This window comes from Arachis hypogaea, chromosome 3 (genome assembly GCF_003086295.3).
Source record: "Arachis hypogaea cultivar Tifrunner chromosome 3, arahy.Tifrunner.gnm2.J5K5, whole genome shotgun sequence".
NCBI classification, from domain to species: domain Eukaryota; kingdom Viridiplantae; phylum Streptophyta; class Magnoliopsida; order Fabales; family Fabaceae; genus Arachis; species Arachis hypogaea.
In genome coordinates this window covers 138,260,271-138,274,854 of record NC_092038.1, presented here as the reverse complement: position 1 = coordinate 138,274,854, position 14,584 = coordinate 138,260,271, and the positions used below count along the sequence as shown (strand labels likewise).

The following is a 14,584-nucleotide window of genomic DNA, read 5'->3' as shown; positions in this document are numbered from 1 at the left end:
CATCCTACAAAACCACAAATCTTAATCCCTCTTTTCAATGCTCAACGTTATCGCGATTTCGTCCTCGTGCCGCTAGCGTCGTCGCAGCACTGTCTTCGCGCGCCATCGCCGGTCGTTCTTGTATCTTTCTCCGCCACCTCATCTGCCGTTCGCGCAGGAAAGACAGCTACCATCACGCTTCTACTTCACCCTCCTCGCGTCCCATCGCGACTTTCCATCGCTCGCCACTCGCATCCCACGATTCTCCATCCGTCACGACGCAGCCACTATCAGATCCCCATTCGTGACGCACGATCAATTACTCTGATCTATGCTGACTCCTCCACTCGTCGCAACACGCCACCGCGAGTCGTCCCCCCACTGTCCATGCAACGCCGTCCAAGACGTCGTCGCCAGCCACCCTGCAACTCTTCTTCTCCTCCTCCTATTTAGTTTTGGATGATTTTTTTAACTAGTTTTTTATGTTTCTTTTTTCTACATTTCGGATGATTCTTTTTATTAGTTTTGGATGATTCTTTTTCCTATGTTTTGTATGTTTTTTTTTAGGATTTAGATTATTCTTTTCCTTATATTTTCGTGTTTTTTGTTTTTTAGAGTTTCGAAATTTTTTTTGAAAAGAGGAATTAGTGTTTGCGTAATAAATAATGAAAAGTGAATTAGAGTAAGAAGAGGCAATTAATCATCATTAATTTTGTATCTTTAAAAAAAAATTAAATAACCACTAATTAATGACAATTAATATTATTAATTAGTTCCCTAGCAGCATTGAATTAAATTATTAAATCCTAAACCCTTACAATAATTTTAAAAGTAATTGTCATTGAATATATGTGCCTTTAAATAAATAAAATTGACAAATTAATTGACTACTTTTTAAAATCTCAAATAATTTAATTTTTCTGTTCAAATACCCTAATATTTTCAAAGAATAAAGGTTAACTTGTAATCTATAAATATTTAGCATCAAACTATTATTTTATTCTATTAAAAAGAGTATAATTTTGATATGTTAATAGTATAAATTATAAAATATTTTATAGAATTGTGTAATTATATTTATCTTTTTAAATGATTATTTATGTCGTTAATATAATAAAAAATAATTATTTTTATTAATGTAATATTACGTAATTAAATATACTTATAAGACTATTTTATCTTAACAATACATCAAAATTAAATTCTTATATTTAGTAAAGGGTACTACAACTACCTTGCTTATTAGAATATTGCAGTTGAATATTTGCAAAAAAATATTTTTTTTAAGTTAGAAGCGAGATTTGAATCCAAAAGGATGAAAAGATTATATTATTTGAACTATAACTCGTTTAATTAGATTTGTAATATTTTGCGTGACGATATATTCAGGAACAAAAATACTATTTGTACACTAAAATCATCTACCAATATATTTGTGTATAAATACATGTGTGGTTTAATTTATCTTTTAGCGTCGTCACAGCACTGTCCTTGCGCGCCATCGCTGGTCGTCCTTGTATCTTTCTCTGCCACCTCATCTGCCGGTCGTCCTTGTATCTTTCTCCGCGACCTCATCTGCCGTTCGCGCAGGAAAGACAGCTACCATCACACTTCTACTTCACCTTCTCATCGCGACTTCCCATCGCTCGCCACTCGCACCCCACGACTCTCTATTCATCGCGACGCAGCCACCACTAGGTCTCCATTCGCGACGCGCGATCAATTACTCTGATATATGCCAAATCCTTCACTCATCCCAACACGCCACTGCGAATCCTCCCACTATCCATGCAACGCCGTCCAAGACGTCGTCGTCGGCCACCCTACGGCTCTTCTTCTCCTCCTCCTATTTGGTTTTGGATGATTTTTTTAACTAGTTTTTTATATTTTTTTTTCTACATTTTGGATGACTCTTTTTATTAGTTTTGGATGATTCTTTTTTCTATGTTTTGTATTTTTTTTTTTAGGATTTGGATGATTCTTTATCTTATGTTTTTGTGCTTTTTGTTTTTTGGAGTTTCAAAATTTTTTTTGAAAAGAGGAATTAGTATTTACGTAATAAATGATAAAAGATGAATTAGAGTAAGAATAGACAATTAATTATCATTAATTTTATATCTTTTAAAAAAAAAATAAATAACCACTAATTAATGACAATTAATATTATTAATTAGTTCTCTAGCAGCATTAAATTAAATTATTAAATCCTAAACCCTTACGATAATTTTAAAAGTAATTGTCATTGAATATATATGCCTTTAAATAAATAAAATTGACAAATTAATTGCCTACTTTTTTAAAATCTCAAATAATTTAATTTTTCTGTTCAAATAATATTTTCAAAGAATAAAGGTTAACTTGTAATCTATAAATATTTAGCATCAAACCATTATTTTATTCTATTAAAGACTAATATATTTAGAGTTTAATTTTGATACGTTGATAGTATAAAATATTTTATAGAATTGTGTAATTATATTTATCTTTTTAAATGGTCATTTATATCGTTAATATAATAAAAAATAAATATTTTTATTAATGTAATATTATATAATTAAATACACTTATAAAACTATTTTATATTAATAATACATCAAAATTAAATTCATATATTTAATAAAGGATAGTGCAACTACCTTGCTTATTGGAATATTACGGTTGAATATTTGTAAAAAAGTAATTTTTTTTTTTAAAGTTAGGAGTGAGATTTGAATCCGAAAGGATAGAAAGATTATACTATTTGAACTATAATTCGTTTAATTAGATTTGTAATATTTTGCGTGACAATATATTCGAGAACAAAAATATTATTTGTACACCAAAATCAGCCAATAATGTATTTGTATATAAATACATGTATGATTTAATTTATTTTCAATGTATATTTATATTTCAATATATATTTTATACTGGTGACTAACTTTAGTGACTGATTTTAATGAACATGTAACATAACTCATTTCAGAATAAATAAATGTAACCTTCTCATGTGTTTCTACTTTCTTCTTCACTTTATACTTGTTTTCTCACCCTTTGAGAATCTTTTGTTACCAAGTTATAAGAGTAGGAATCAATGGAAAATTGGATCCTTTCAGTAAGTTATAAGCTTTGTTATAAAATTAACTTGGTTTTTAAATCGGATAATTATTATATTATTACATTTAAAATCTAGACGTAAATAATTTATATTCATATATTAATTTTTGTAATATATGAATAAAATAACAAATACATAATAAATTCATATAAAGAATAAAAGAATTTAAGCAAATATGAACTTGAAAATAATGAATTACTGTAAAAATCCAATATTTATCAAAATTAATAAAAATTGTTTATTGTAAAGATTAAGAATAGACAAAACTGCCGTAATGAATATTCCAGAAACAAACCATCAACCTTAGCTTACACCTACATGACACAAAACAATATACAAATTGGACAAGATTGTAACAATAATCATTAATTTATCGGTTCATTAAAAAAATTTTCGAAGACAATTTTAAAAGTTTATTCTTTAGGAAGAGTTTAAGTGTATCAAAAATACTTGTGTTTTAGTTGTTTTAACGGTTAATCTAAATTATAAGAAATACATATAATATATATTAATTAAAATTAATGGTTAAAATAACTGAAACACTAATTTTTTCAGTACAGTTAAAATTTTTCCTATTCTTTAAATCCATTTCAATGGCGGCTATTAAAGTATATAAAATCAGAATTATTTGTGCTGCATTTGTAAATCCTATGACCCGGTTTTGTCATTATCGTTAAATTTTGAAGAAGAAAAAAAAAAGTACTCTCCTATAAAAATGAAGCACAAGAAAGCAACACTTATCATGTTGTATGCACCACTCAAATTGAAGTCATAACTTTGTGAGTGGAAATGGATGCAGCAATTAGGCCTCATGTGGTTTGTGTTCCTATTCCAGCACAAGGCCACATAAACCCAATGCTAAAGCTAGCAAAACTCCTTCACCTCAGTGGCTTCTATGTCACCTTTGTCCACACACAATTCAACTTTGACCGCTTGCTCAAATCAAGAGGCCTAACCTCTCTAAAGGGTCTCCAAAATTTCAGGTTTGACACCATATCTGATGGTTTGCCTGAGGGAAACCAAAGAGGGATACTTGACCTCCCACAACTCTGCACAACAATTCCTGTTGAAGGCTTGTGTTCTTTCAGAAAACTCATTGCAAGCCTTGTTTCTCCAAACCATGATGATGTGCCTCCTGTTACTTGCATAGTTTCTGATGCTGCTATGTGGTTCACTTCGGAAGTTGCTCAAGAGTTCCACATCCCTCACTTTGTGTTTTTCACTCCTAGTGCCTGTGGCATGCTGGGATACATTAACTTTGAAGAGATTCGGAAAAGAGGTTATTTCCCATTGAAAGGTACTCTCTTGTATTATATTTTGACAAGTTTTTATTTGTATCATACAATTTTTTAATAGAATAAAGTAAAAATTTATTCTTTTCAGATGAGAAGAATCTGCTTGATGGATATCTTGATACTGAAGTTGATTGGATTCCAGCAATGAAAGGAGCAAGACTAAAAGACCTTCCCACATTTCTTAGGACTACTAATCCTTCTGATGTAATGTTCAATTACAACATAGTAAAAGTGAACACTGCTATGCATGCCAAAGGGGTTATCCTTAACACCTTTGAAGACTTAGAATCAGAGGTTTTGGATGCCATCAGAGCCAAATACTCCAATGTCTACTCCATTGGTCCATTATCAATGCTATACAAACAGCTCTCAAATTCAAATACTCAATTGGAGTCAATTGATCTGAATCTGTGGAAGGAAGACAGCAAATGCTTGGAATGGTTGGATAAAAGAGACAGAGGTTCTGTTGTCTATGTGAACTTTGGTAGCTTAGTGATTATGACACCAAAGCAACTAAGTGAATTTGCTTGGGGTTTGGTTAATAGCAAGTACCATTTCTTGTGGGTCATAAGGCCTAATCTTGTGCATGATAATAATAATAATGGTGATGAGAAATTAAGTGATGAATATGTGAATGTGATTGAAAGATGTGAGAGGGGATTGGTATTGGGGTGGTGCCAACAAGAGAAAGTTCTGTGTCATGCATCAATTGGCGGATTTCTAACACATTGTGGGTGGAACTCAACATTGGAGAGCATATGTGAGGGAGTTCCAATGGCATGTTGGCCTTTCTTTGCAGAACAACAAACAAACAGCTTCTATGCATGCAACAAATGGGGGATTGGGATGGAGATTGAGTGTGATGTTAAGAGAGAGCAGGTTGAGGGGCTTGTGAGGGAACTCATGGAGGGGCAAAAAGGGAAAGAAATGAGGGACAAGGCCATGGAGTGGAAGCACAAGGCTGAAGCAGCCACATCAATTGGTGGTTCCTCTTACAATAACTACAACAGCTTGCTTTTGCAATTGAAAGGCCAGTAAGTCATTTTGTGTGAAAAAGGGCTAAGATCAAGTTTCTTAATTGTAGTTGTTTCAGTTTGCATTGTTGATGTTGTTGGTGTTATATTCACTCAAAATTAGGGCTGCTATTTTATTTGCATGATATGTGTCACTTCAATTCTTCTTCAAATGGAAGTTATGACTTATGAGACAGATCACAGCTCTGAATCCTTCCAAAATAAAAAATAAAAAAGCAAAAAACAAGAGTTTTTTCCTTACCAGAGACAAATGTAAAACTAAGGAATGTGAATCAATAATTCAATACATAGTCACGAAAAAGTGAAAAACACGCTACTTTTAATTTCCCGGCTCGGTTCGCACTTGACCCAGTCAACGGTCCGTTGAAAACCGACCAATTCATGCTTAGGACTGCTATTGACTCACGCGAGTCCACCATGCACCCGCGTGCCGCCCAACCATCGAAAAAGTTCCACTTGTCCGCTTCAAGCCTTCAACAGTAGTGGAAATTAAACTAAAAAATGTTGGCTTTAAGGTTCGAAGAGGGGACATTGTGGATGTAATGTTCCTTTGGTGGTTCGGCAGCACGCGGGTGCATGGTGGATCTGCACAAGTCAACAGCAATCCTAAGTACAAATTGGCCCGTTTTTAACAGATTTGATCACCGTTGACCAGATCAACTACAGGTCTAGTTTTAAGCACGAATCGAACTGGTCAAACTACTAGTCACCAATTTTTCAGTCAAATTAACTGGTTCGATTCAATTCTGATAATTATGCTTTTAATAAATAAATCAGAGTATAATATTTTTTTTTTCATACATAATTTACTTTCACCTATTACACTAGAAATTTTTTTTCAACCATTAAAATTAGAATTTAGTGTGATTTTTTAAGAGACAAACATTCTGAATTTTTAACAAAAAAAAACAAGTGATAAACATATTTGCCTAGAACACGAGCCTCAGCCACGAGTACAACATTGAATTAAAATATTTCATTGTTTATTGGGTTAAAGTTTCAACTTTTGGTCATGAACTCATGGGTTGGGTTAAATTTTGGACTGATGCTATCATGCTAATGACTTTTTTTTTCTCGCATGTAATGAAAAGACGTGGAATAATTTGTTTTGGGACGCGTATTTATCTTGTCTACACAGTGATTGTTGTATGTTCAAAATTGGGGGCGCAAAAAATGCAGGTTATGTTGACACAAATTTAAATTAAGTATATTAGATTAACGTATAATTAATGATGCTAATTATATTGTTGGACTTTTTAGAAATATATGTAAATTATCCTTCTTTTGGCATGAAAAATTTATATTTTATGTTGTCCGAGTAATTAAGATGATGGACGTCCTTATTTTTGGGATCTAGTGTTTTTTTTTTATAAGTAATATAATTATTTATTTTTGAAAAAGTGTGATCACTGGATTTTTTTGTTTTATGCAAATAAGTTTATTTTTATGATGTATTAGTGTGTGTTTTCGTGTAGTATATATAAAAATATATAAAAAAAATTTATTAAAAAATTAAATAAAATATATATAATAATTATTACTATAAATATTTTATAAAATTATAATTAAAATTAAAGTTTAATAATTTTTAATATTAAAGATATTAAATTAAAAATAATTAATATTTGTCTTAATTAATTTGAATTAGTTGAGTTTGTTTATTTAACTGAATATTAGGAATTTGAATTTTGTGTTGTGTATGTAATATCTTATTGGTTAACTGGTAGATTAATATTCAGCCTACCGAGATAAAAAATATTATGGAAAAAAATAGTATTTGTCTTTAAAGTAGAATAATTTCTTATTGATAGTAATACTCATAAAGATTTGTCTTTGTTAAAATTTATTTATGACAATTTTATTTATTAGTATCATATTTATTTTTAAAGTCAATACAATATAGTCAATTTTATTACCTATTAAAATTTTATATTTTATGACACAATAATTTTTAAGTTTATAAATTTATAATCTTATGCCATTAAAATAATAGGAAAGAAGTTCTGATGGATGTTTAGAGTTTTAAAATCAATTAATTAAGATCTTGAGAAGAAGTTGATGTTGAATAGGAAAAAATAATAGAGAAAAAAAAATTGTGAAGAATAGATAGTATAGTTGTTCATTATTAAAATAATAAATGCAGTTAAATCATGAAAATATGGTGCAAAATTTTTTTCTATTATAAATCCTTATTACTAAACCAATTCAACACATCCAACCACAAAACTTTCTGACAGCAAGATAGTCTTCCATGCTTTCTTTTAGAAAATTACTAAAAATCTAATTCAACACATTCAAGTACAAAAATTTGAAGCTAAATATAGTTTCAATCAAGTGAGGGGCCAGTCACGCGATGAATGATATTTTCGCTCTCATTTTGACCGAAAAACTTTATTTATATGAGTTTTGGTGTAGGATACAATTTCTGGAAAGAGGTGAGTGTATTTCGAGACTTATAACATCTTACTTTAGTCAAGAATGACCTCTTATGTAAATTTTGAGATTAAATATAGTTTCAATCAAGTAAGAGACACTTGATAAATGATAATTTAGCGTTTGTTTTGACCAAAAAAATTTATTTACATAAGTTTTAGTGTAAATTTTATACCCTAAATTGTAAATTCTAAAATTTAAAGTCTACAATATAAACCCTAACATATTGATTTTTTTTCTTTCTTTACTACAAAAAAAACAATTCATTTATTCAATTAAAGGATTTTAGGTTGTCATTCATATTGTTAGTTAGCTAAATAAGGAACGAAGAAGATAGATACAAGTATTTAAATTCAAGTTTGTTATAATTATTAAGCAGAAGTTGTTATAATTATTAGGCAGAAGTTTGTTACTTAGTATGACTTCAACTTGTATATAAGGGTGAACTTGTTACTTCTGCAGAATAAGAAAAAACTATTAGTTCATTCATAATGCTTGAATAACACTTACTCTCTCTCTTCAAATCCTCTTCTTATTCTTCAAATTCTCTCTTATTACTTCTTTGCAATAACATTTAACATGGTGCGGTGAGCCATTGCCATTGCAATGCTGCATCACCTTCATCCTATCCCTTCTGTTTTCTTTTCTTCTTTTTCATCATTCTCATTTCTTTTCTCCTTAACTCACACGATAGAGCTGATGAGAATGTCATCATCAGAGACAGTTCCATGCATTTGATGATGCGTTCCGATCACGAGTTTTAGAGAAGAAGTTCTTCTACCTTATTTGATTTCCAACAACCCAGTACGCATTTTTTTTTTCTCTTTCCTCAATGGACTCAGATCCACCGTCTCCGAATTCCTCCCTTGGCAATATTGATCTACAAACTCTTGCCAATTTAATTACTCAACTCAATGCAATTCAAGATGTTAGCTCCAAACATCCAGTGCATCCAATCATGGATCCATCTACTCCTTTCTTCATTCACCCCGGTGAACAACCTGGTAAATCCCTAATTCCAATTGTGTTATACAACAAAAACTATGGTTATTGGTCTCGGTCAATGCGCATGGTTCTTAAATCCAAAAATAAACTTGCTTTTGTGGATGGTTCTCTGCCACCACCATCCAAGGATGATGCTACCTTTGAAGCTTGGGATCGCTGTAATACTCTAGTTGCTTCTTGGATCACACACTCACTGAGTCGGGACATCGCTAGCAGCGTCATTTGGAACAGCAATGCTCATGATATTTGGGAAGAATTGAAACGGAGATTTTATCAAGGCGATGTTTTTCGAATTGCAGAATTAGATGAAGAATTATTTTCTACTAAACAGGACGACTTGAGCATTACTTCATATTTCACAAAATTGAAAACAATTTGGGAGGAATTAGAACTTTTTCGGCCGATACCTCTATGTCCTTGTTCATCTACTTGTGTTTGTGGATTTCAAGTGATAAGAAACTATCGGCAAGACACGTTTGTTGTGCGATTTCTTCGGGGCCTCAATGAGCAATACTCTACCGCTCGGTCAACTCTCATGATGATGACTCCTTTGCCTTCCATTGATACAGCCTTTGCTTTGCTTCTACAGCAAGAACGGCAGGTGCTTGGGACTGATTCACTTGGTTCTCCAGTCCTCATCAATGCAGTAGATCGGAATGCCACTTACAATCTATCATGGAATGGTAGAGGAAAAGGAAGAGATATACGGGGAGGCAGAGGAGGCAAACATTTTGGTGGAAGAGGACCTCCGAGGTTGTGTTCCTTCTGTGGAAAAATCGGTCATCTTGTTGATGCTTGTTACAAGAAGCATGGCTTGCCTCCCCACCTCAAGCAAAAAATGCTGCAATCTGCTAATAGTGTCACAGTGAAATTCGATGAAACTGATGGTCACAATAGCATTGATTTGTATAAGGAGAATGCTTGTTCAGGTACTTCATTTACCGCTGAGCAAAAGGACGCCCTGTTAGCTCTTCTCCAACACCATTTAACACCTAATCCTCAAAATGTGAATCAATTTACTATTGCCACAAATCCACAGTCTTCAAGTGAAGGTAACTCTGTGGTTATGTCTTCTCTTTCACCTCATAGTCATGAATCCTGGGTCATTGACACAGGTGCCACGGTCCATGTTACTTTTAGTCTTGCTGCATTTGCTTCATACACTAAAATAAATCCAATTAGGGTCAGATTGCCAAATCAAAGCATCTTAGTTGCTACTATAGCTGGTCAAGTTAAATTTTCAAATTCATTATATCTCACTAATGTGCTTTACCTCCCAGATTTTGCATTAAATCTTATCTCCGTTTCAGCATTGATTTCTTCACTTGACTGTCAATTCATTTTTAACAAGTTTGGTTGTGAAATACAGGATTACCATACAATGAGGATGATTGGAGCAGCTGAAATCAATGATGGGTTATATGCACTCACAAAAAATTCTCGTTCACTTAAGGAACACACAGCATTGAGCATTGGCACCATTTCACCGTCACTCACTGACCCTACTGCACTTTGGCATCTTAGATTAGGACATTTACCATTTAATAAATTGCAAATTATGCAGCAATTGTATCCGTCCATTCATGGTTTTAAATTCAATAAAACTGTAAGCATGCATCCTTGTGATTCTTGTCACTATGCTAAACATAAAAGATTGTCTTTTCCAATGCGCGTTTCAAAATCAACTTCTTGTTTTGAGCTTATACATGCTGACATTTGGGTCCAATCAATATCCCTTCAACACATGGTAATAAATATTTTCTTACTCTTGTTGATGACCATAGCAGGTTCACTTGGACCTTCCCTATGTCACTAAAATCTGATACTACTCCCTTAATTCAAAAATTCATTATTTATGCAGAAACACAGTTTAATGCACATATAAAATGCATTCGTTCAGATAATGGCAAAGAATTTTCTCAAGAACAGTTTTTTAACTCTAAAGGCATTTTGCATCAACGGTCTTGCGTAGAGACTCCCCAACAAAATGGAATTGTAGAAAGGAAACATCAACACCTTCTACAGGTCACAAGAGCCATCTTGTTTCATTCTTCCGTTCCATCTTGTTATTGGGATCTTGCTTTATCATATGCAACTCACATAATTAATTGTCTTCCTAGCAAGTTATTAGCTCAGAAAACTCCTTTTGAGATTTTAAACACCACATTACCTAATTTCACAAATTTCAAGGTCTTCGGTTGCTTAGTTTTCATCTCTACTCTTGCTTGTCAAAGGAAAAAGCTTGATCCGAGGGCAAAGAAACGTGTTTTCCTTGGATTCAAGCACGGCATCAAAGGTTTTTTGGTTTTGGATTTAAAAACTAATGAACTCATAGTTTCTAGAGATGTGACATTTTATGAGCATGTTTTACCCTTCAAAAATTCTGCATCCACTACTAGTGACAATAGTATGAACTTTCATTCTCCTGCACAAGCACATGATTCCATTGCATTTGATACACTTTTTGACTACTTACACACGCACAATCCACCACAAGGTCATACATTCATTTCCGACACAGCTCATGCATCCATCACACCTCAAAATAATATTCCTTTCACTCATATTAATGCATCAGCATCTCCCTCTCTTCCTAGACCTGCATCACAACATGCACAACATAACTCACAACTTCCACCCTCACTTCCCAATATTAGAAGATCTACTAGAGAAAAGAAACAACCTGCATATCTTAATGATTTTCATTGTTTTCAAACCTCAATTGATTCCGCTGTGACAAAATCCTCAAGGTATCCAATTTCTAACTATGTTTCTTCTCATAATTTATCTAAGACACATCACACACTATCTGTGGCTATTGCATCGTTTGTTGAACCCAAACATTATGAGGAGGCTATTGTTGAATCTTGTTGGAAAGACGCTATCTCCGCTGAATTAAAAGCTTTGGCTACAAATAAGACTTGGACCCTCACTCCTTTACCCATAGGAAAGAAAGCCATTGGTTGTAAATGGGTGTTTAAACTCAAACTGAAGCCCGATGGCTCCGTTGAGAGACATAAAGCAAGACTGGTTGCAAAAGGGTACACTCAGAGGCAAGGCTTTGACTTCTTTGATACATATAGCCCTGTAGCCAAAATGACAACATTACGACTTCTTTTGGCTTTAGCTGCTGCGAAAGATTGGCATCTTCACCAGCTTGATGTTAACACTGCCTTTCTTCATGGTGATCTTGACGAGGAGGTCTACATGCAACTTCCTCCTGGCCTTGTTGTCTCTCAAACCGGGTTGGTGTGCAAGCTTCAAAAATCTCTTTATGGATTAAAGCAAGCTAGTAGACAATGGAATGCTAAGCTGACCTCTATGCTCACATCTCTTGGTTATTCTCAATCCAAACATGACTACTCTCTCTTCACAAAACGGACCGGTGAGACATTCACTGCTGCCCTAGCCTATGTTGATGATCTCATACTCACTGGGAATAATATACAAGAGATTGAATCTACCAAGAGACACCTTCACGAGGCTTTCAAAATCAAGGATATTGGGGATGTTAAATTCTTCTTAGGACTAGAAGTCGCCAGGGGAAGCAAGGGAATTGCTGTTAATCAACGAAAATATGTGCTTGATCTTCTAGCTGACTATGGTATGACTGATTGTAAACCTGTATCTACTCCTATGGACTACTCTAACAAGTTAAGTAAAAATTCAACTCCTCCCTATTCTGATGTGGCTTCATATCGACGATTAATTGGCAAGCTTGTTTATCTTACCACAACAAGACCTGACATTTCTTTTGCCGTTGGCAAACTCAGTCACTGCCTTGATTGTCCAACCACTGCTCATTATCAAGCTGTCATTCGTGTCTTAAAGTATCTCAAACAAGCCCCTGCAGCTGGTTTATTTTTCTCAACTTCCTCAGATTTGTTGCTTTCGGGCTACTCTGACGCCGATTGGGCATCATGCATCGATACAAGAAGGTCCGTTTCTGGTTTCTGTTTCTACTTGGGGACCTCCCTCATTTCATGGAAGAGCAAGAAACAATTGACAGTGTCCAGATCCTCTTCAGAGGCAGAGTATCGTGCTCTTGCCTTAGCAACTTGTGAAGCTCAATGGCTCTCTTATCTTATGTCTGATCTTGGCTTACCTTGTTCTAGTCCTATTCCTGTCTATTGTGACAGCCAATCCGCTCGTCACATTGCTGCCAATCCCGTTTTTCATGAGCGCACTAAACACATCGAAGTCGATTGCCACGTCGTAAGAGAAAAATCTTCATCAGGTCTTATCAAACTTTTACCAATTTCCACCAAAGAACAAAATGCTGACATCTTCACCAAACCACTTGCACCTGCTCTTTTTAAGACTTTCTACGTCAAGTTGGGATTGTTGGACATTATTCTCCCAACTTTAGGGGGAATGTATGAGTTTTGTGGCGGTTGTTAATTCAAATTGTAAGTTGTCAGTTTTGTCTCAAAACTAGCAACTTAAGGGGGAATGTCATTCATATTGTTAGTTAGCTAAATAAGGAACGAAGAAGATAGATACAAGTATTTAAATTCAAGTTTGTTATAATTATTAGGCAGAAGTTGTTATAATTATTAGGCAGAAGTTTGTTACTTAGTATGGCTTCAACTTGTATATAAGGGTGAACTTGTTACTTCTGCAGAATAAGAAAAAACTACTGGTTCATTCATAATGCTTGAATAACACTTACTCTCTCTTTAAATCCTCTTCTTATTCTTCAAATTCTCTCTTATTACTTCTTTGCAATAACATTTAACATAGGTTATTACATTTTTATTCTTGCATTTTAATAAATCTAAAATATTTACAAATTTAACTCTTATATTTATATTTATTATAATATTTTTAAATCTTAAAAATTATTTTACTAAACATAATTGTTATTACTTGTACTTATTGAAACCTAATTTTAATGTGAGTTATCAAATATAGATATTATTATTTTTAAAAAGATATTTTTAAAAAATTAATTTTTATAAGTTATTTTTAAAAATTAAAAATTTTACTAAACCACGTCTAAATCAACCTAAGCTTTCATCATAGGTTAAATTATTAATATTATTATATATTTATCATGAACTGCATTTATTGTTATTATTTAAACATAACATGATTATAGGGTTTAATACTATTAGATTTTTTAAACATCTTCATTCTTCAGAAGTTAATTTTAAAATTAAAACATCTTTCATAAATTAAACATTGCTATGTCAAAACTCTACAAAATAATAAAAAGTATTTTTCTTTCTGGTAATAAAGAACATGAGTTGTTTTTGTTATTTTCGCAAAACAAAGAATAAGAATTTATCCACAACTAGCATCCACAAAAATAATGGTCCAAATAAAAACTGTGTATGTCAAAGGAGTAAAATATACATGGACAACAAAAAAGCCCAGCACCATAATTATCATCATTAACAATACATTAATCCGTACCAACGCAAGTTAGCATAGATGGATGAGGGTCTGTATCCCTTAACCATCTTTCTCGGGTTCGATACTCACTGGAGGATGGGAATGGAACTTGCTTGGGAGGGTTGGGTCAAAATTTTGTCCAAGTTGAGTTTACGCACCGTAATTATCCTTTATATTTTTGACCTACAAAATCGTACATTAGTCTTTATATTTAACATTTTTTGTTCTATAAATTGATATTTTAATTTTGATAATGTTATTAAGAATAAGTACAGAAAATTAATTTTTAGTTAATTAATTTTAGTCAAAATTTTTATTATAGAATTGCTTTTGTAAACTCTAAT

The 14,584-nt window shown here is 32.9% G+C and overlaps 1 protein-coding gene across 1 annotated transcript; it reads left to right on the top strand.

The window, feature by feature from the left end:
* Positions 1-3,708: 3,708 nt before the first annotated feature.
* Positions 3,709-5,580, top strand: LOC112734419 (7-deoxyloganetin glucosyltransferase). The gene is made up of 2 exons (XM_025783723.3): positions 3,709-4,373; positions 4,460-5,580. The coding sequence occupies exons 1-2, from the start codon at positions 3,866-3,868 to the stop codon at positions 5,407-5,409; spliced, it is 1,458 nt and encodes a 485-aa protein (XP_025639508.1). The 5' UTR covers positions 3,709-3,865; the 3' UTR covers positions 5,410-5,580.
* Positions 5,581-14,584: the final 9,004 nt, after the last annotated feature.